Source organism: Leptonotus elevatus, chromosome 2, assembly GCF_054856555.1.
Source record: "Leptonotus elevatus isolate MCC_2025b chromosome 2, RoL_Lele_1.0, whole genome shotgun sequence".
Lineage (NCBI taxonomy): Eukaryota > Metazoa > Chordata > Actinopteri > Syngnathiformes > Syngnathidae > Leptonotus > Leptonotus elevatus.
Genome location: NC_141240.1, coordinates 7,594,783 through 7,617,999, shown reverse-complemented (window position 1 = coordinate 7,617,999; position 23,217 = coordinate 7,594,783). Strand labels below are relative to the sequence as shown.

The 23,217-nt window shown below is 41.1% G+C and overlaps 1 protein-coding gene across 1 annotated transcript; it reads right to left on the bottom strand.

The window, feature by feature from the left end:
• Nucleotides 1-220: 220 nt before the first annotated feature.
• On the bottom strand, nt 221-21,886 carry slitrk6 (SLIT and NTRK-like family, member 6). Its single transcript, XM_086069965.1, has 2 exons — nt 21,438-21,886; nt 221-4,838 (listed from the first exon to the last, which is right to left on the bottom strand). The coding sequence occupies exon 2, from the start codon at nt 4,821-4,823 to the stop codon at nt 2,289-2,291; it is 2,535 nt and encodes an 844-aa protein (XP_085926091.1). The 5' UTR covers nt 4,824-4,838; nt 21,438-21,886; the 3' UTR covers nt 221-2,288.
• Between the last annotated feature and the right edge of the window lie 1,331 nt (nt 21,887-23,217).

Here is a 23,217-nt window from a genome sequence, read left to right as displayed (position 1 = left end):
TAGCTACAAGCCCCCACAGCCATTGTTGTGTGATTAAGGACTAGATTTGAGCCATTGCGCAGAAAACAGGGCTACAACAGCAGGGGAAATAACCAAATTATTGTTGAAGTATGAGCCTATGTTGTCGGAAGCTGATTGGAGGGGGAGGAGGAAGGGGGATCAAGAAAGCAAAGACTGAGGATGTCCATTCTCAATACTTAACCTCACATTAACACATGTCCATATTTATGATGTATTCTTTATTTTCTCTGTTCATTACTTACAACTTCGTTTCATGGTCCATACAGCACTGAAGGCACACAAAACCAAAATATTGAATGCAACATGACTATTTACAAGATGTACAGAATAAATAATTCAATCAAGTTAGGTAAAAAAGCTACAGCGTGTGTGCTTGCGTTGGATCCTGAATAATGTCCAAGTTTAGAAAGTCAGTCGCTGACAGTTTCGCTTAGAGTCACAGAAGAGAGTCACAAAAAGGGAAATGCATTCTAATGCAACATTCCAAATCAGTCCAGTTTGCAACATATGTTCAGTTCAGACAATTTGGGGCTGTTTGTATATTTGGCGCAGGAAGAAAAACAATTCAGCAGGACTCGGTTGATTGTCATGCACCTCCTTGTGGCATCTGATTAGTGCAATGCATTTCACAAGACAATAGTACTGTATAACCGACTGTGCTTCTAAGTGCTCTATTTATTCATTAAGACAAAAAAAACTATGTGATCTATCACATATTTGTATAAAAATAAATAAATATTCTGTGATGTTCAGTGTATAGGACAGGAGAGCTGACAAGAAAAAACACTATACCCATGCTTGTGTATTTCTGATGTACAGTTAGCATGTTGCTAACCCTAAAAGCCCACCACCCAACATACACCCCCTGGCCCACAGCACAATGAGCATTCCGGTTCGAGCAATCCAGCTGGCTTATGTTGACAGAGGGTGTAATCAGGTCAGACCCGGAGTGAGGATAGACTGATTAAACAGCAATTCTAGGTCAAGTGGTGATTCAAATTCACTGTTTTCCAACATCTGCTTTATCCTGACCGAATGGGCGGGGGGGGATGGTTGAGGGTGGAGTTTTTACCGATCAATTCATCTAGAAGCCGGGCATACTGAATGGGTTAAAAAAAAAAAGGCCTTTATGTTACATTTGGCGGGGGGGAAAGTACATCTTGCACTGGCTACATCACATGGCTGTCAATAGATAAAACATCTGCGCAGTTACATTCTGTGCTACAACTTGACATTAAGTGGCGTGCCTGTTACAGATATTATTCAATAAAAATATAAATGCAACACTTGTTTTTGCTCCCATTTTTTTGTGAGATGAACTGAAAGATCGAAAACGTCTTCATGTGAGCAATTCTCCTTTGCCGAGATAATCCTTCCATCCATACAAGGCCACTCTGAAAGGTGCAATTTTGTTTTATTGGGGTTGAGGTCTGACTGTTACTGATACTGTTTTCTGAGTCACCAAACCCACTCCCAAATAAAAGAAAACTGCACCTATCATAGTGGCCTTTTATTGTTAGCAGTCTAAGACACACCTGTGCACTAAGCATGGTGTCTAATCAGCATCTTGATATGGCACACCTGTGAGGTGGGATGGATTATCTCGGCAAAGGAGAAGTGCTCACAATCGCACACAGTAAATTCTGTAAAGTAAATTTTACTCTATTTAGAGTGAGGCCAAATAGACTTGGTTTTAGAGTAATATTTACACTTGGAAGAAAATAAATTAAATAATTGGGAAAAAAAGAGCTGAGGAACAAACTCACGGCCTTCAGTTGAAAAAATTAACCAAGAGACCAAAATGATGTTTTTGGTCTCTTGGAGATAAGCAAACAGTAGGAGGGGCACGGTTCAGGTGGAAGTGTGGCAGTTTTCCAAACTGAAGGTCGTGAGTTTGTTCCTCAACCCTTGAGTGACTTTTTCCCCCAATTCTTTATTTTACTTTCTTGCAAGAAAGTTAGTATAACCTACTGTAAAACGGAGTCTATTTGATCCCTTTTCTAAATAGAGTCAAATTTACACTACAGAATTTACTGTGCAGATTGAGACTGGTTTGTGAACAATATTTGAGAGAAATGGTGATATTGTGTATGTGGAAGAAGTTTTAGATGTTTGAGTTAATCTAAAAAATAAAAAAAAAGAGCAAAAACAAGTGTTGCGTGTCTAATTTTGTTGAGTATAGTTCACACTGAGGAAAGTAGAGGAGGGCAAAGAGGGCAAGGCACTTGCTTCAAAACATCACACGGGGTTTCTATTTCGGATGGAGCTCAGTTATATGCCGGTGGATGCTCAACAATCTCCAAGTAGTCTGGCTCAGTATGTAAATTGGCCTTGAGTTCAAAGTACTCATTCTTAGTTTGCTCGAGCATGACCTTGCGCGGCCGGGAGTACATAATCGTCTCCATTAACTTTAACTCCTCCTGGTGCCCTGGGACCTGCCTTTCTCCAGCAGGCTGAAGATGGGCCATGTTCTTTCGAAGGTACTCAGTTATTCCAAGCTGTTGCAACTCTTTCTCCCGCTCCAGGATATTCCTATACAAGGAGTTGGGGTCTCCAAGCGTAACAAACTCTGCCGGGCATTCCCCTGCCATGGGTTTGAACTTGGAGCTCGGGTTTCCTGTAAGTGGGGAGGTGTTCTCTTTCTCCATGATACTCCGGCAGACGTGACTCTTGGAGCCGGATTGGTCGAGGCCATAATCCAGATCGGTATCGTGATCTTTGTGCTGAGAGCAGTAGGTGGGGTTGCGACATATCTGCACGATGGGACTGTGCGATCTCTCCTCATAAAGTGTGGCGGACCCGGGTCTTTGCGTCAGAGTGTGGTGTGTTGTTTTCTGCCCGTACATACTATAATGTAAGTGGATGGGGCTGCTGCTGCTGTTTTCTCTCGGATGATCCCCTGCTACTTTCCTTTTGGCTCTGCGCCGCCGCCTGTGCACCACAAACACCACCAGCCCGGCTGAGCAGAATATAATCATGAGGACTAAAACAAGAAGGCTGAGGATGAGCACAGAGAGTGGGACGGTGTCTGTGAGAGAGTTGAGCAAGCCTCTGCCAGCGCCATCGGGGCCCAGCGTGGCGGTCACGCTTTCCTCTCCATCTGGAACCAAAGAGTGGGTGCCCAAACCGGTGCATAGCACTTCGTGACGAAGGCTTCTAAGATCAGCCTGCATCACTTTCTTTGGGGTGTGGCACAAAATGGAACCCACTACTGTGTCTTTTCTGAGTTTTTCTACCCACTGTTTCAGGCTAAACAAGTCACAGCTGCAGTCCCAAGGGTTGTCCTCTAAATAAATCTGCTGTAATGAGTCGAGTTGATCAAGCACGTTGCTCACTGGCAGGTGCATAAACAGATTTTTCCTCAGATTTAATTTGGCGAGGGGTGCATTGCGAAATATCTGTGCAGGAAGAGAGCTGAGCAGGTTGTTGTTTAATGACAACAGATTAAGGTTTGGTAGGGGATTAAATGTGCCTGGAGCAATGTCCTTGATAAGGTTATATTCCAGATATAAATATTCCAGATTGTGGAGACCCACAAACATGGTGGAGTGCAGTTTTTCGATGCGGTTGCCATTCAAATGCAGTTTCTTCAAACTGCTTAAGCTTAGGAAGGTCTCATTGTCAATATAATCAATTCTATTGTTTGCCAAGTTGAGCAATTCCAAGCCATCATGTGTAACAAAATCATACCTGTAGAGTTTCTGAATCATATTTCCTGTCATGACCAATTTAGTTGGGCTTTGAGGAGGTACTCCGATATCTGACACCTTTTGAATTCCTCGGTCTTGACAATGCATCAAAAATCCTGCCACCGGGTAATTGTGACACGAACAATGCTCTACACAAGGACTACCCGGAATGTGAGATGGTGTTGGTTGCTTGGCGTCGTCTTTGGCATCAGTCAATTTGGGGATCTGTGCCCCTTTGGAAGACGGTGTAACAACCATATCCAGTGACTTGGAGGGCTCCTCCAAATTGATATCTGCGTGAGATGGACAGAGAACTTCTCGTTTGACTTTAGCTAAAATGGTGCCCTTGAAGTTGTGCGGTGTGCTACAAACCACCTCCCCGATAGCAGACTGGCCCCTCATATTCTCCATCCAGATTTTTAAATGCAGAATATCACAGTCACACACCCAGTCATTGTCCTCCAAAAGTAATTCCATAATCCGTCCGATGTGCTCTAAAAAGCCAACAAAAGGCAGTGTCTGCAGTTTATTGCCTCGTAGGTCCAGGTGTGTGAGAGGCACGAAACGAAAAATGTTGTTTGGTAAAAACTCTATGGAATTATCATTGAGGATTAAGACCTTCAGGCGGATCAGTTTGTTAAAGGCCCCTGGTTCGATGACCCGAATGAAATTTGTGTCCGCTTGGAGAAACTCCAAATTCCCCAGGCCTTGAAAAGTGTCCTCTCTGAGTGTGACCAGGAAATTTCTGTTGATGTGGAGTTTTTTCAGCGAACCAAGGGCACTAAAGACTCCCGGTTCTAACTCCTGAATGCTATTACCGCCGACGTGTAGAGAAAGGGCATTCTTGAGCACTTCCATTTCTTCTCCACGAAGCTCAACCAAGTCATTTTTGTAAAGGTTCAAATGGAAGGGCACATTTGACAGTACTTTTATTTGGGAGATTGTACTGATGTTTCTCTGCTCACAGTTAATATAGAAGATACCGTCCTTTGCCTCGCAAGAGCACAAGGAATCACAAGACTCGCTAATGGAGGTGGAAGGCTTTAAGGGATGGGAATCTTGGGATTGGGCCACCCTTAAGAACAAGATGACAAAAATGACGCAGGGTAACATGATGGTCTGTGATACCTGTAAAAACAAAAAGTGGAAGGGGAGCAGAGAGGAGAAAACAATATTAAATGTTTAAAATTGTTTCATGTTTTAAATTCTAAAACAACATTCAGTTCCAAGGTTTCATTGTAATGTAGCGTGTGAACAATAGCAAAATGTCTTCAAAGGTGTACTACAGGAATGTTTACTAGTTGATGGGAACCAAAATAACACACTTTAAAAACAGTTACAGATAATAAATATACTGTATACTTCGAGGCTGAGCGATGGCATCTTTTTCTTATGACTCACAGTGGGATAATGGTGCGTTTGAAAACATGTCTCCTCTTTGACTCAGTGTTTGGCCCTGCCTATGACATGCATCTATATGACTCACATAGAGCGACTCAGTTCAAATGTCATCTCATGTTTAGCTTAAGAACACAATTCATAAGAACTTTTTAACCAGTTATCTCTCAACTGGACTGAATAGATACCAACAATGGTATGAGCATTGGTGCAACATTAACAAGACCTATCTATTAATCAGATTTAAGTGACAACAGATCAAAGGCTGAATCATATCAAATGAACTGTTAGTGTGATATCTTGAGTCATGAGTACATAACAATGACAGAAATGTGTTCTTTACAAAACTCAGCATCTGGAATACCTCATGGAACAAGACTATGCAAGTGTTTATGCTTCAGAGATTAAAACCTATGTTCCATTCATAAATACAGTATTGTTTGACCCTACTTCCTTACTATTATTTAAAATTACTAAGACATGCGAGACTGTGTTTACCCCACCCACACGCTCTAAACACATTTTATTGAAACACACTTAAACTTATTAAAAACACTTTTTGTAGTATTACTTTGCACCTGCCCTTACTCTCTCTCTCTGTCAAGCAATGGAAGACTACTGCACATCATACTGAGGAAACAAAATTAAGTTTCATACAGTTCTCCAAATAAGATGCAAACATGCATCCTTCAAGCTCTTTATTTGTCACTACAGGTTGGAATTTACTCTAAAACTGAAACATAAAACAAAATTCAATACTGTATATTAAAACACAGTATAAATCACCAGTCTCTAGTAGGAACATTCAAGTTTCAAGCATTGCCAAGTTACTGGGGGGGGGGGGGGGGAATCAAGCAAGTCCCACAAGTCAAGTGGTGTCGCTAGCAAATATCAAGCCAGTCAAAAGTCAAAGAAATGAATTTACTTGCATGCTGTTTTATTTTTTTTAATTAACCTTTTGCATGAATGCTTACAGCTACTAATGTATCAATGTAAAACACAGTTCCTGAGATGAATATTAATAAATATGGAAATATTCTGTATGTGGGAGTAAGCATGTAATCATCAGATTTTAAAAAACTACAGACGTTGTTTTTAGTGCCAATCTGTTTCCCAAATCTATGAGTGTGTGTAAATATGTGTGAGAGGCATTAACTTTGTAGGTTGTCGCTTTATGAAGTTCCATTATGTTGACGTAAATTAGTTTAGGGGGGCTTTGTCACATCAAATATGTTGGACACATATATACATGTTTATGCTTGAATAGTGATTGTTATATATTTTCAAGATTGCAGTCATACACTAGTGTCTAATCTATCACTTTATTGTCTTCTAAATTAAATGCATAACTGACCTGAAATTGTGTTCATATTTGACCACCTACTGCTAAGCTAAACTGTCATGCTAACCTATAGCTAGCTTAGCTTCACCGTTTGCACAGCTATTACCTGTGTTTGGCCGATGAAGGTTAACGTCGTAGATGTTGTATCTCTTACCTTCGACTTGCATGTTGCTATTGTTTTTTCCCCGATTTCATCAAAAATAAAATCCTTGAATGAAAATGTGTTCACCTTAACAAGCCTCTCAGCCCTCGTTAAATTAAGGTTGCCTGGTATACGGCGCGTGTGACACACACAATAAAATATTTTCTTTCAAAAACAAAAGTCACAAAAAAAAAAACTTTTTTTCAAATGTGCATATAATGACTTGTCAAGTCATGTAGTTCTAGTCAAGTCCAGTCTCATGAATATCACGTCAGAGTCGATTTGAGTCAATTTCAGAAGTTTTTGCCAGGCTAGTCACAAGCCATAAAATCACCGACCCAAATTGACTGAAGTCCAGATCATATGACCCGAGTACCCCACCTCTGACTTTTTGTGTAACAAAAGTCTCCGTGCTTCATTCTAACATATAAGGAAAAACACCTAATTGGCTAACATTTGCATTGATGTTGTAAAATTATAAACCTTAAAACAACCACTGCTATAGCAAACTACGTAGTTGTAGTGTTTTTTTTATTTACCCAAATATATATATATTAAAAAAAAGATCATTTAGGATTTAGGAGCTGTAATTTTAAAACTGTGATTCCGTGATATTTTTGCTCACGGTTTTCATACTGTCAGAATCTAACATCTACTATCACTATCTATGACTTGCATTAGACCTTAGTGCTTCTTGACAATTGTTGCCACAGCATGTCGAAACGTAGACTTGCCTGTATACTGTAAAAAAAAAAACATACGATGACCTCCACAAGATAGTAGGGAGGGACACGAAGAATAAAGCACTATATGCCAGCGTTTAAGACGCTGTGATGAGCTCCGCTTTCTCTATCATTGTTCAGCACCTTTCTGTCTCACAATGCAAACATCCTTGCCACAATTGATGTATTTCCAAGGTCACTTTCCAGACACAACTCAGAAACTGAAGCTCAGCAAAAGTGTGAAGCGCGGTTATCACAGAGGATATTTCCAGATAAACATGAATGAAACACCAAGGCCGGAAATCAAAGATGACTCCTCTTAACGAAAGCAGACAAGTGAATAAATAACCTTGTCGGTTACAGTTTATCAAGAAGGATGGAAACGTGTACATGAAATTACAGCGTAGAGGTGTGCAAAGGGTGGTTATTATTGGAGGGTGGTGGCTTGGGAGGAGAGGACCACAGGGTATCCTCTTAAAGGTGGGCATCCACAGCACATTCCATCCACCCCCAACCCGGCAAAAGAAAACTTTCAATGGACAGCTAAATGTCTTTTGCCGAGCAGTACACATCAACCAGAAAAATCTTCCAACCGTACACCCGCTATCAACGAAAAATTCAATGGGGCATCCGTATTAAAGAAGAGGACATCCAGCCGAACAGACGGACGGCAGCTATATCTCGCCAGTAGTGTCATTTTTCGAGAATCACATGCACTCAAATATATGCACCCTAAAAATAGCCCTTTATTGTAGTCATGAATACTAGCCTCCCTAAATGGTTGTTGGCTGTGTGCTACTTACTCCGTAGGGCTGGGAGAAAATAATATAACTCAGATGAGTCGACTACAAAAAACAGGTTGACGCGGAATCTCTGCCTTGAAGTTGGCGCCATATTGTTGACCATCTTCCACACACATTTACAGTCTACGTCCAACTGTGAAGTTTATTCACACTCACAATGAACGTTTCACAGTTTATTAGCACTCTGTAATGGTGGAAATTGATACTGACTCTCTATTATTCTGACCAGCAACCAACTGCTGTGAGCTCCAGCTGGACCACAAGGTTCGTTTAACCACCATTGCACGCTTGTGAATAATCTCATTCATCTTGGTTACTTTATTATCAGGGCATTGGATTGATCACAACTGGATTGTTTTGGTCGTCTTAGAGGACATTTCGCCTCGCATCCAAGAAGGCTTCATCAGTTCATGCAACAAGGATGCACCCTTCTGAGTTTGCAAGTCCATGAAATTGATACTCACAAATTGAAGTATTATCCACATAGTCATTTGTATTTTATTAGGTTTTTTTCAAATAAATATTAAAATTTCTTGGAAGTGCAGGAAACCGAAATTGCCTGCACATGCTGAAAACACTGATGCTTCTGCGTATGAAAGCAGATCCTTACTCTATGGAATTATAATGGCAATACGATAATTACACGCTTAAGCAAATTACTGTATATTACAAATTCACAAATGGGCGTTTCTTCTGTCTAGTAATGTAAGACGTTAAATCCAACGTCATGTTACATCAAACGGACAAGGTAGCGACAGTTCGGAGGCTCTGAGGAAAATAAACAAAAAAGAAACCAGACGTCCAAGTCAAAACCACCCCATTATTATATCACTGGCATCGCGTGGAAACCACATACCTCCAAAATCATCACGTTTCATGAGACCCCAAAAAGGGCAACTTGAATATTGCATCGCCAAAGAGTACACGCTATTTTCAACATTTTAGATCGGTCAATTAATTGTAAAAATAACACACACACACGTGGGGATTAACTAATAGTATTGAGAAATTTCTCAATTCTCTGTAATTTCTTGAGAAATTACAATAAATTTCAAAATCTAATGTCCACACAGCCTTCACACCCTATACGCTTCTCATCGACAATCCTTTTTAGGGGGCATCAAATCCATCCACCATTAATTCTAATCTTTTAATGCACTATTAACGTGGTTCTGCTTAAAGGACAACCTATGAGCACAGTACTGAAAAACAGACTGTAATATTGGCAAATGCTAATGCCGAGCTTGTACAGCAATTCATCCTGTGAATGCTTTTGGTTTTGTAGTACTTCTTCTAAGTGTCACAAATTTGAATACTTGATTGTGGAACTGCAATATTAATTTAGACCTGGTCCACTTTGTAGCTTTGGGTTGCCTTTTCTATTGTGTGTGTTTTCTTTGTGGCACATGGAATGGCTCAAGCAACCTCAAGTAATGAAGTAATGAATGCCGGAATAACTGTTAAGACTCAAAGAGCAGAACTAATAAAACCCATCTGTGACATGTTGTCAAGTCAACACACCATCAAATATTTTTTGAACCGATATTTTCCACAGTTTTTGGCTCATTTGTTTACGCTCGCAGCAATATCACATGCTGATGGTACAAATGGACATTTTATGAAACTTTCCAGAGTGGTGTCTCTGTTGAATCAACCCTCTATTGTGGTTCCATTAGTGTCAAGTTTTGGAACAGAATTCTACCTTTTAACCAAAAACCTAAACTCACTGGAGCTCAAAGATGGATTCTTTGGCTGGGTATTCCAAAGACAGTTTTATATAAGACCTAAGCGGATAAGCAGTCGGTGCACATAAACACAACAGTCTAACATCGAAGCAGTAAAGCAATTTCCTTTTAATATTTTATTAGTATTTTTGTCCGTGGTCCTCATACCCAAGATGTTCACCTAAACACGAAATAACACCCCGACTATGATCCAATGATATCTGATGATGAATAATATCACAGCAGAAGCCAAATATAGAAGAAGTCACTTTAGCCTCACACGCTTTCCATCTGCATTTCAGACTTTGTCAATATTCTTTGTATTCCCAAGAAAATCCAAGTTGCATGGGACAGCGCGTCACAGGAGCGTGAGATAAAATGTCTTTCAGCACTCGTCTTTCTGCTCCACATTCAACATTCAAATATGCATCACTTTACTGTTTGGAAGATTCAGTTTGTGCCTCCGCCGAAGCCCGGTGAGAGCTTCCCTCATGCATGTTTGCAAAGTCACTTAATGCTTAAATGTTCCCACCTCTACATTTACCTTATTACAATTAACATTTTGACTCCTATTACAACTTTTTAGTGCAATTCTGACATTAACAAACCTCTACAACACACAACTGCTCATTGTTACGTTGAAAAGGGGGCATCGCAAAGCATGTGATCTTTACTGACGGCATAACACCCTTGTTTTCTGTTCATTTTGTACGCCTTGTGCACAAAATGCCCCACATGTTAGTGTTATTTTTATCCTCAGTGTCACACTTTGCAGGGAATCAACACAATAGACAAATCTGAATTCAGACAGTGCAGAGTTGGGAGCATCCAATTACAGTTGTCATCATGCATTGTCGCACAAACTGGCATTCAATGAAATACATATATGAAATTCATTCATGAAATTCACATACTGTGAAGCCCAATTTCTTTTGCTCTGTCAAACATAATCTTTGGATTCCAAATCAAAAATGCATATCAAAAAAAAAAAATACCTGTATACATGTTGAGAACGTCATGATTCTGGAATTTGCTTGGTTTTCAGTTCATCTCCAAAATCTGCACCGTCATTTCTTCACTTTTTATTCATGAGCTTCACCCTCATTAACAAGTTACTGTACCTGCATTCATGGTGATTTATCGAGCTTGACAGCACCCACGTTAAGGAAGTACGCTTTATTTGTTAAGTTCCCAAGTAGAATAACCTTTGGAAAATAGGATCAAACACAAGCTGAAAAGTGGTGCAGAATTTTAAACACATGAATGTGGGAATGATGTCATCCTAGGAAACGTTGTCACTCAATTACCGCGTACGTTTACAATTGCCATTTGGTAGACTTTAGTTTCTAACTGCAAACCTGCATGAAAAGCACAATAATACTTGAAAAATAGCGTGAAGTTCCACCTCTTGGTGAAATATTCTACGTGACGGTCCTCCAGTTCCTTCAGGCTTCATCTGTTCTTCACTACTTGAATTGCTCGATTCAACACGGCAACCACAGTCAGCGAGAAAGGCCACAGGGTAGTGGCAATGATAGTCTTATGATTCCCTCCATAAATAGGTGTTGCTGCTGTCTCATACTGTACACAAAACTCTCAGCGAAAGCAACACTTGCACACAGCAATACTGATTATAAATGGCATAACTAAATCATGCTGACACAAGTATTGAAGTACGGGAACTGGGTTTGCCAAAGGAAAGATATAAATTATATAAACCAGCTTCCCACTCTTTTTTTAGGTTAAAGCTTCTTCTGAAAGTTTTACACAACAAATGTATCTAACAAGCCTTGATTGACTTACTATGAGCACAAAATCAAGGGGCAGATGTGGGGCACATCAATGAATTTTGAGCATCTGTCATAGTCAATCCATCAATATTTCAAGCCGAACCACATTGTAATGGTCAATCTGACATTCGTCCTTCCTCAGTGAAATGGGCATCTATCAAAGTTTTCGTCATTCGACAACAAAATGGGCATTCCGTCATTGACGGCTTGATGATTACATTGACGGACGAAAACCCACTTTTCGCAATGCTTATGCTGCATTTGCGGAAAGTCTGAAGTCGGACTTATCTCAGTTGACTTTTACCAGTTCCGACCTGAAAGTAAACGCCGGATAGTGATCGTTTTTTTATTCTCGTCCTCAAAATTCATTTTGACCTCCAGCTAACTTGCCTCCTCGCAATTTTGCTTCATTTATTGTTTTTATCTTATTTCATAAACAATCCATACAGTTAAGTTGTTCACAATATAATTTCATGCAGGGAGATAGCGGCATACTGTCACGTATGTTGTGTTAAGTGAAGTTATGTTGAATATTTATGAATGAAGAAAGCTATTTTTATACTCGAGTAAATTATGTTTTACAATTCAGGGTCTATGTTTCCAAAAAGGTCGCCATTATAGAGTGACCGTCACATTGTAGTCGATCGTTGAAATCGGGGTACTTTTTTTTCCCAACTTCGCAAGTGGGATTTTCGAGTTCAAGGGGGCGTTCCCAAACACACTTCCTGGTTTGAAGTCGGAAAAGTCAGAATTCCGACCATCCTCGAATGCAGCATTAGTCTGTCAATTTTCTGAAGTTTTGCGCCATTCGTTAATCGTCAACAAAACGGTGTATGTCATTATCGGATTGACGGCCCTTCAGTCAATATTGATGGAATGCCCACCTCTGTACTTCGCAAACACCACTCCCATGTATGGAAACAGTATTGTAACAATAATTTTGCTGTCCAATGACAACCATGTGTATCAGGTTTTTTCAGGAGCAATAAAAAGAGATTTACAGCAACATATGTCAATAAAACACACCACAAACAACTAGGGGTCTGGTGTTGCCAAGAACTTGGGGCACAGTAAAGAAAAAAAAAAAGCACTTTGGGGCCCTCCACATCAAGGCTGCATATTGAAAATACTATTGTCAACGGGCCAGTTACAGTATTGGGTCCTAAGTCTACAGACCCCCACCCTGCTTGCTGTTTGTGACAAGCTAGTCTGTTTTTGTTAGCTAAGGTAGATGATTTATTTCCTCCTCCACCAAATGCAGTTTGTTTACTATACATTTCCATGATTCATGCATGCTTCATGAAGCCAAGTTAGGAATTTGACGACACACTAAGTAAAACAAATACTGCAGGCTCATTGGAAAGCACACATTTGGGGTGTGAATATGACTCACAAAAAATTACAATATAATAATGCAGTCAGTGAAATGATAATCATGCCCAAAAGTGCTTACATTTAGCGCTAATGACGTTGTCAATGGAATCAGTCTGAGCCATTATGGTGAATAAAGCAGCAGCACGGAAGCTTTAAGGCTGAGTAGGAAGAAGGCCGTTTACTGTACATCATGTTTACCCCCCTCGGGCATCGCAGGAATGAACTAAACGTTCAGACTCAGCTGGCCTGCACTGTCTACCCAGAGGAGAACACTTTAGTAAGAATGTAAAGTTAAAAACAATTCAGCCTATGTCAAGACATGTCAAAATAACAGCGCTGAATCAACTAATGAAAACAAAACTCCCAACGCTCTTCCGGCCCGTTTTTGGATGGCCTTGCCTTAAAGGCCGCATGACAGTATAGACATTAACTCTTTGACTGCCATAAACGTTATAAAACGTTTAGCATAAACCTAGGGAAGGGCGCCGAGGACGTTAAAAGACGTCCCCTATGTTTTTTTTGTTTTTTTTTCAAAAACGGGTGCAGGAAAGCCTTGGGCAGCTGTGCTGAAAGTATCAGGCATATCTGAATAGTAAAAGACTCGTTTTGGCCCCTAGAGGGCAGCGATGACTCTCTTTGCACAAGGTTGGATGGGCCGCCCACCGTGGGCGTCAGTAGAAGACGTGAGGCGGAGCTAGAGTGTTGAGGAGACAATGGCTGATCCAAGCCACAATGGCTTGACCAAGCAACCGGTTACAAGCAGCTCACGCTTGAGCATTTTTTTCAAAGACGGAAAGCATCAATCAATACTAAAAAGCGCATTGATGTCGACGATGATGATGACTCCGAGCTTGACGCCAAAGTTGGAAGCTTTGACGTGACTGTTATGATTACGTAGTAAGCCTCACCGGCTAAGCGCGGCTAGCGCGGCTAGCGCTGCTAAGGCCGGAAAACGCGCACAATAGCCGGCCGGTTACTTCTACACAATCGGACATTCGATCGGGCGATGGAGAGTTGGCATCGACCAATGCAGATTGATGATGATGATGATGATGACTCCGAGCTTGACGCCAAAGTTGGAAGCCTTGACGTGTTTACGATCACGTAGTAAGCCTCACCGGCTAAGCGCGGCTAGCGCGGCTAGCGCTGCTAAGGCCGGAAAACGCGCACAATAGCCGGCCGGGTACTTCTGCACAAGCGGACATTCGATCGGACGATGGAGAGTAGTCGAAAAGCATCGACCAATGCACATTGATGATGATGATGATGGTCACTCCCGAGGTTGACGCCGGAGTTGGAAGCATTGACGCGGCCGTTATTCTCTCGTCATAAAGCCTCACCGGCTAGCGCTGCTAACGCCGGAAAACGCGGAGCTGCACAAGCGGACATTCGATCGGACAATGAAGAGTACCCCGAGTCCAATGCATATTCATCGGAGGAGCGGGTACAGTCTGATCACGGAGAAGACACTGTTTCTGGACTACGATGCCACCATGAATGGAGTGGATAAAATGGATCAGAACATCTCCTACCACCCGGTATAGCAACTGAAGGACACGAGGAAGCGAGACGTAACACCACCGTAACGTAACCGTAGCATGATCCTGATATTAGACTTGACACACACTGCAGTATATACTTGCTATTCCCCGGAAAAAACGGCCTGCAAGAAAGTGGAGCTTTTGCACGCGAAGAGGCAATCTGTTGTGCAAATGCTGTTGCGTCTCTTTGCACGCAGGAGAGTGTTACAAAAAGAAAAACTGTCGTTGAAACATCCACATATTTGTAAATAGCACCACAGTTGCACACATTTGTAAATAGTTTGCCAAATTGTTGTCAAATTGTTACACTGTTGAATGTAAATAAACGTATTTTGCTATCAAAAAACACTTTTTCATTCTTGGTGGTAGTGTTTTATAGAAGTAAAGCACTATTTAGGTGTTTGTGGCATCATTCATGGACAAAAAGAAGTGTAAAATTCACTAGAATGCATGAAATAATATCGTTTCACTAAAAGCTTGATTTCTCCGTATTTTGGTCCAAAACAGGCGAAATTGGGTCAAACTAACCATTTTCTATTGTTGATTACTAAAGAACGGAATAAGGTAGAAACAAACTTTTTTTTTCTGATGAAAGATGAAAGTCCAATCTTTCCTTTGGTAGTACGTGTGTTTCCATAGTCCAAACAGAACATTTTCTGTGGACCTTGAAAGATCAGTCAAAATGCTTAAATCGGCTGGCACTGACGGCATCCCTTTTCTGAAAACGTCTGGCAGTCAAAGAGTTAACAGTCAAGCACTTCTCAAATAAGTGAACATCACTATACAGGACGCAATGTAAACTAAAGTCATCTTGCTTAACTCATTCAAACCCAAAATGTATAAATACATTTTTAATACTTTGTCATTCAATCCCAAAAACGTATTTATACGTTTTTATGCTAGACCATAAAGAAGGCTTTGATACAGATTCTGACATGAAGAGGTCGCTTAAAGCAATTGTAGTTATTACAAAAACGGCCAGCAGGTGGCAGCAGAGTATAAAAGATTAGCCAGGGCCATGTTGCAACAAGCTCTTTTTCCCAGTGTTTTCAACAGGTTTGTGACAAATGATGAAACATAGCTATATTCTCTTGTTAATTGCTGCAAAACGGAAACAGATAGAAATATACTTTTTTTCCTGATGAAAGAAAATACTCTAATCTGTTGGTAGTATCCATGTTTTTATAGCAATAGAACACAATATTTGTGGGCCTTTCAAAATCAGCCAAAATCCAGTAAAACAGCCGAATGAAGGGGGTTGCTTCAGTGAAAACGTCTGGGAGTGAAAAAAATATGCAAATACATCAATCCCCTGTATGCACCTTTTGGAACTGCATATATTTACAGTGTGCAGCAAAAGGCTCATCAACCTCACTAAACACCATAATAAATACAGTTGCTTCAAACTAACCTATTTCTTTAACTGCAGGGGAAAAACAAATGGAAATTTAATGGAATGGTTGTTTCGTGGATGCAGCCATCCATTTTGGTGCCCAAAGGAATGAAACATTTGTCTTTATTTCTATCTGTGCAATGTATCTCTCTCCACAATGTCTGGCAATTACACAGGCATGTGTCGCTGCAAAACATGACCTGCCTTAAGAGCAGTCATCCTTCGACCGAGTCCCTTGGAGGTCAAAAGCCAACGGTCGCGCGTGGCCACTATTACATCAAGTCCGAATGCTTTTGCTTGCAGGCGCAAACGAGAAGGGAGTCAAAGACAGCGTTACTTGTTGCATGCAGCCAGCCGCGGTTTCGTTTCAGACACACACACAAACCCCTCCTCTGCTCTACTGCTTGACTGTGCAGAAATGTGAGTGCATTTTTGTGCCTCTTTTATGCACACGTGCGCACTCTCAGCGTCGCATGCAATAGCGCCATGAAGTGATCCCGGGAGCCAATTACTGAGAGAGTGAGGGTCCCTTTTTCATCCGTAGTAATGGAAGTGATGTGGCTCACCCTACAGGGGTCAACACCACTGCTATGCCCTCGAACGTGCCAGAGCAAGAGAGATTCACTCCAACGCAATCCTGATTTAATGATACGTCCGACAACCGAGGAATATCCACTTTTTCTTTTGCCACGCAGCACATTCTGCCAAGCGCATGCGTGTTTCTCTCTATGGCAACCACTGCTGTGCCATTTGATAACCCAATGAACACTACTGATGATTGTCTGCCTTCTGTGATTAATTGATCAATCCGTTGCGTACTATGAAACCTTAAAAGCTCAAATAACAGCACGGCGAAGTGGTCGCCGACTCTGGCTTCCTCCCACATTCCAATAACATTTAGTTTAGCTTCAATGAAAACTGTAAATTGTCAACTCTGTATGTGAAAATGTGCCCCCCCCCCCTCCAAAAAAAATTGTTTTGCCTGCGATTAGCTTGCAAACAATCCTGAGTTTACCCTGCGTCTCGCACAAGCTGCTTGCATAAGCTCCATCTCACCCCTAACCATAGTAAGCACTATAGAAAATGTATGGATGACTAGCATGGCAGAACCACCACATTTTGGAATTATATATTGCCTCTAACTACATACATAACTGCATAGCCTGTAAATCATAATGAGTTTTCAAATGCTTGAATACAGAAATGAGAGTCTTTGAAAAGCTTGCACATGTGAAATTACACAACCAAGTACTTCTTTAGTGTGTTGCCCATCAAAAAATGTTGTTTCGTTCTGGATTATAACATCACGAGTCATCTTATTTAGATAATGCTGTGTCCACACAAGTTTACCAACTCATGACTTCACAACAAAGATCCACCTTTTTTTTGTTTACTTCTTTCCAGACTACATGATGAAAACACATCATTTTTAAGCGATAAGCTATGCAGAACTGTCGTAAGTTTGACGCATTATCATTAGCTAACAGCATTATCAGTGTTGGCTTTATTAGTGGGGTTTCCATCCACCCATTTGTATTCAAATGTTCAAGAACTACGAAACTAAAATTGAATGAAAAACCCTAGAAATTCAAAAAAGGGTCCAAAATTCCCCAAAAAAAATTACACTTGGAGGGGGTGGATTTTGAAGCGTATTGAAAAAAGGAAAATGTTGGCTAAAGAAACAGGTTTTGCAAATAGCCGCTGGCGAGACCGGATACACGTCGCACATTTTGACCGGATATTACGTCACACGTACATTTGTAGTCCCAAAGCAAAGGTGTAGGATAAAGTAAGGTATGTTTGGGGGGACGACAAAACAAAAATATTTTGGGAATGAATTAAAGAAGCGAATATTAATGCAATTTTAGATGGAAAACAGCAAAGAAACACTACGGTTTATCAAGAATTAGAAAAGCGAACTCATACGATGTCATCGCAGGGCGCAGTCGCTTCATGTTCTTCTTTTAAATTACTGGTAGATCACGTCTCTATGGTGTATACTGTCCCCTCTCATTATTCGCAAAAAAAGAACAGATGGAAACGAGCATAAGTCGCATGTCCGTTTTGCGCATTTTCAGTAAATTTGCTTTAAAATTCTAAACAATTGGATGGAAACCTGACAAATGACCAACACTTTGATAACTTCAGAACGGAGGTGAGGTGAGGGTAGTTGTTTGACGATACTTCTCCTGTCTTCATAGTTACTCTACTCATTTTTTTCCTTCAGATTTGGGGCTGCCACTTCAGCAAGCAACTCAAAATTTTGTTGCAGACGCCTCCAGCTAATTTTGCGGGCGGCTAACAGCGTTAGCGTGCTAACAGCGCCAGCGGCTACAGCGAGAGCCATTAGCTTACTTTTCAAAGGCAGTTTAATCGCCCTGACGACTGCACACTTCGATGCTGACAGCCTGACACAGTTGCGGTTCCTAGTGATCAGTTTAACAAACCGGGTTTACTCAATTGTGCAGTTGTAGTCTGCAAAATCAAAACTGTGGTTCTGACGTCACTTCGTCTCAGACCAAAAACTACTCAACCTAACTTCATTTATGAAGCACTTTAAAACAGCCATCGCTGCGTACAAAGTGCTATACAATGAACAAAAATCAGTCAAGGAATAAATACAGGTAAAACAAAATAACACCAAATAAATAAATATCATAAGTGGATCAGTGAATAATTAAATTAAATAATAAATAACATAAGTAGGTAATTAAATAAGTACATACAATAAATATAAATGAATTAATAAAACAAAAGACAGCAGGCACCATAAAACACTAAAACAACGGTAAGTCTCGTACTGAGTCAAACGCCAAAAAACAAAGATGTGTTTTAAGAGAGGTTTTAAAAGTGGATAGAGAGGGAGGTTGCCTAACATTTTTTTTTCTTTTTTTTTTTTTCTTCTTTTTTTTAAGAGCTCAGTATTGTTCATTTGGAAATGTCATCATCATTGCTCTTTTTTTTTTTTTTTTTTTTTTTTTTTAAATATATATATATATATATATATATATATACACATATATACATACATATATACATATATACATACATACATACATACATTTTTTTTGTGTGTGTGGGTGAGTATGTGTGTGTGCGTGCGTGCGTGCGTGCGTGTGTTTGTTAGCTCACCAGAAAACCTATTAGAAAAAAAAATCTCATACCGTTCACCTAAATCGAACACCAGGAGACCCGAGGGGACCGAAGAAAACCAAGGAAGGTGAAATCCAGCACCGACCAGACACCCCCCACCAGAACTCCTCCCCAGCCCAAGAAACATCCAGACCCCAACAAATCCAAAAAACATAAAATCAGGGAGGCCTCAAGAGACCAACGGAGAGACCGAGAAAAGGAAGGAAGGACAGACGAAGCCGCGTGAGATCCGAGACACCAGCCTCCACCGATTCAATAACCTGAGGAGGAAACAGATTGTGTCTGAGTTTCGGTAGATGCTGGTGTGGTGGATCTGGCATGCATGAAAATCTCCACCAAAGAGGGGAGCCGTCGACCCCCGCCGGAACAGAGCAAGCGCAACACCTCAGGGCCCCCCAGGCCGCGGCAGCGCCAAAGGACGACCCCCGGGCCCCACCAGGGCCACCGGCCGGAGAGCAAACCCAGGAGCAGGAGCGCCCCCCGCCCCAACACGGCCCGCGCCCCCGGCCCAACGCAGCAGGACGGGGCACTGCATGCCCACCAGGCACCCCACCGGCCCCCAACCCCCCCCCCCCCCACACACAACCCCCCGCCCCCCATCCACCCCCGCCACCCACCCCAACCCAGCCCCAGCCGCCCCCATGCCCCCAATCCCGGACAGCGGAGCGGAGCGGGCAGCCGCGCCCACCCCACCCCCCGCCGTGTGGAAGGACGGAACACCGGGGGCAGAAGGGGGAGATGGGGGCACCGGAGGGCGGCCGACACCCCCGAACCCCAGGCCCAGCGGGGGAAGGCCCCGGTCGTCACCCCAGCGTTCTTTGTGAAAATTAACCCCTGTTACTGAGTCCGCCAGCTTGTAGCAGGTTGCCTAACATTTAATGGAAGGCCATTCCAAAATCTATGGAGATAGATTTGTCTAAAATCTCACTAATGTTTCTAGAGTTTTGAAGTAAGTGTAAATGTAAAAAAGAAAGAAAAAGTTGATTAACTAGAAATCAAAGTTGGTTGATTATTATTCAGTGGAAATATGCTTATAATGTCTTCTGTATTCATAATTGTTCTTTCACCAAGCAAAAATATATTAAAAAAATTATCAGAATACTCGATTATGGTAGTGCACACACTTCCAACTTAGGTTTCTGCATTATATTAGTTCACCACTAGATGGTGCTAATTTCGACACAATGTAACTTTAATGTGGATTTTTTTTTCAGAGGTTGTTTTGCTAAAAAAAACAACAACCCCAAAACGCAACGTGACATGCCATACGTATACATGGTGGGGTAAATATTTCAAAATTGTCCAAATGTATTCTTATTTGTGTATTATTACTTATTGAATCAATATTGAATCAAGTCGAATCTCAACCTAAAGAATCTAAATCGATTCAAATCTTGAGTTTTTTTACAATACCCAGCCCTATGATTTGTGCCTAAGATTCATGTAGATTCAGAATTGCCACTTATCCTGTTCAGGGATGGAGGGAGTTGGAACATATTCCATCTGACTTGTGACAAAAGGCACACGGGACTGGTCGCCAGATAAACTTATTCACAACCACACCAGCTAACCATCTGTTTTTTATACTGCTTATCCTCAATTCGGTTCGAGGGGGTCAGCTGGATTCTGCCCCCAACGAATTTGGATCAGAGGTTGCCAGTGGCCAGCCACATATACAAACACCCCTTTACACACAATTCCCCAGCTGACAATTTAGGGTCTTTAATGAACCTACAGTGCATGTTTTTGGAGTCTCTAAGCGAAAACCCACACAAGCACAGGGAGAACAACTCCACACAGGAAGGACGGTTCCGAGATTCAAACTCAGAACTTCAGATTTGTGGGCAGTAAATTTTGACCGAAAGCAGCAACAACACTGTTGCTACTTTCCGATTGGTCTACAATTACCTGAGAAGCCTCAGGTCAAAGCAAAAAACCTACTTCTGTACGCATAACACGCCTAATGCACAGTGAGCTTGGAAAAAATGAGAAATTTCGCGCGGGACTAAAAACACTAGTGAAATGGCACAACATAAATACCGTCGACTGTGTCACGTGGCAAACATCCAGGTGGGCTCAAGGTTAGCTGTCAAGTTCAAGCTTTTCTTTTTTCAACACACACATTGGGAAATTGTGACCGAATCGTGTCTCTTCGTGATATAAAATGGTCTAAATTGGAGGTTAGGACAGTTTTTAAGGCATGATGCATTGGATGTAGTGCATGCACATTCCATTCTTATGGCTAAATGGTCAATTAGCTTTCCGAAAGTTTATCTAGCTCACAACTACAGATGTACTATAATTGAATATGGTTGACACCAAATGAAATGACAAGGAGTTCTTACCAACAAAAAGTGATGTGAAAGAAGCTATTCCAAATGATAGCGCGCAAGGTCCATCGGTGCGCGGAGGCGAAGCGAGTTTCTCAGCGGTGATGAGGATGAACTTCTTCCTCGAGTCAGGTCTCCGCTTGCCCCGGTCACTGACACGCTATCACACGCGTGGAAAAAATGCTCTCTCTCCTCTGATACCGGGGCGATGAGCGACACGAGTCCTCCGCCACCTTCCCCGGAATGAATGGGTTCAAGTTCACAGCGTAATGGCATACCAAAAAAAAGTACGGTGTGGGACAAAAACGGCTGTTGTTTGTTTTGTGTTTGTTTCTTTTTCTACACAAGCACACACCATAATAAGCAAAGGTGTGGTCCGTAATGTTCTCTTGCAACGCCGTGTGCGTTGTAAAGCGTTAACAACTCTGCGGCGCCTTGGCTCTGCTTCATTTGCATGCCGTGGAGGTGCAATACAGCGAAAGGGGAGTTAGATCAAGTGCAAAAGCAAAAGGCAACTACACATCCGGTGAGGCTTAGCAAAACAAGAGCATTGAGCTATATAAAGCCTCATAACTGGGGCTTTTTTGACAGCTGCAATATTATAGCTAACAACTGTCTGTGAAGATACTTTAGTATTATTTAATTCAATGTAATATTATAGCGGGTATAATAAAATAATCATATATTAACCCCAAAAATTTACACGAATTGCACGTCTTGGAAATGACGAACTTCCGGTATTTACCAATCCAAATGTGTGGTCTAATCATACAGTAGGGAGCTGTTAGACTCAACTCCCTCCTCTTGGAGTATTTTACAGAGGGGGGCTGACATGAATTGATGTGCTTTAAATAGCTCGGCTGCAGCGCCATTCAAATGGTTGCTATTATATAATAGACAGGTAGCAAAAGAATACAGTCAACATATTCTATGATCCAGTGGAGGATAACAAAAATGTCGAGGAGATAAAGGAAAAGTGTAGAATGCAGAAAAGGTTAATCAAGTGTGTGCATGTTTGTTGGTTCAGCTCGGATGGCGTTCTTTGAGGCTGAGACAACCTTTGACCTCACCCATGTTGCTATCCGTTATTCCAGCTCATATGTGAAAAACCCCAAATACGCATTCATCCCCCAATCTAAATTCTTTGCAGTCTTTACGGCAGGGGTGTCAAATATACATACAGCAAGGTGATCTTGTAGAGTAAAAAAAACGGGAAAAAAGGAGTAATTTCGGACCAATTTACTCATTCACTGCCATTGACGGCTATAGACGTCAAAAATTAATTTGAACTATTTTCATTAGTTTAACATTTTTTCCCACTTTTGTTAACAAAAGTATGAAAACCTAGAATTTTTTTAATTGTACATTTAGAACAGATATAAAATGTGTGATTAATTTTGAGTTAACTAGTGAAGTCATGCGATTAATTATGATTTAAAAAAAATAATCGCCTGACGCCCCAAATTTGTAATAATGTTTTCTCTTCTTCTTCTTTTTTTATTCATGCATTGCCATTGACGGCTATAAACGTAAAAAAATCATTTAAACTTTTTGTATTAGTTTAACATTTTTTTCCCACTTTTGTTGACAAGAGTATGAAAACCTAGAATTTTTTTATGATACATTTAGAACAGATATAAAATTTGTGATTAATCGTGAGTTAACTAGTGAAGTCATGCGTGCGATTAGTTACAATTGTTGGGAAAAAAATAAAACATTAAAAACATAGACCAACATAGATTAAACAAACGTGCTAAATACGACACACATTCAGCTACTGCTAACACAAACAAAA

Bases quoted from the DNA above. Each gene is read 5' to 3' on its own strand.
- slitrk6 (XM_086069965.1), bottom strand. From the start codon at position 4,823: ATGTTACCCTGCGTCATTTTTGTCATCTTGTTCTTAAGGGTGGCCCAA.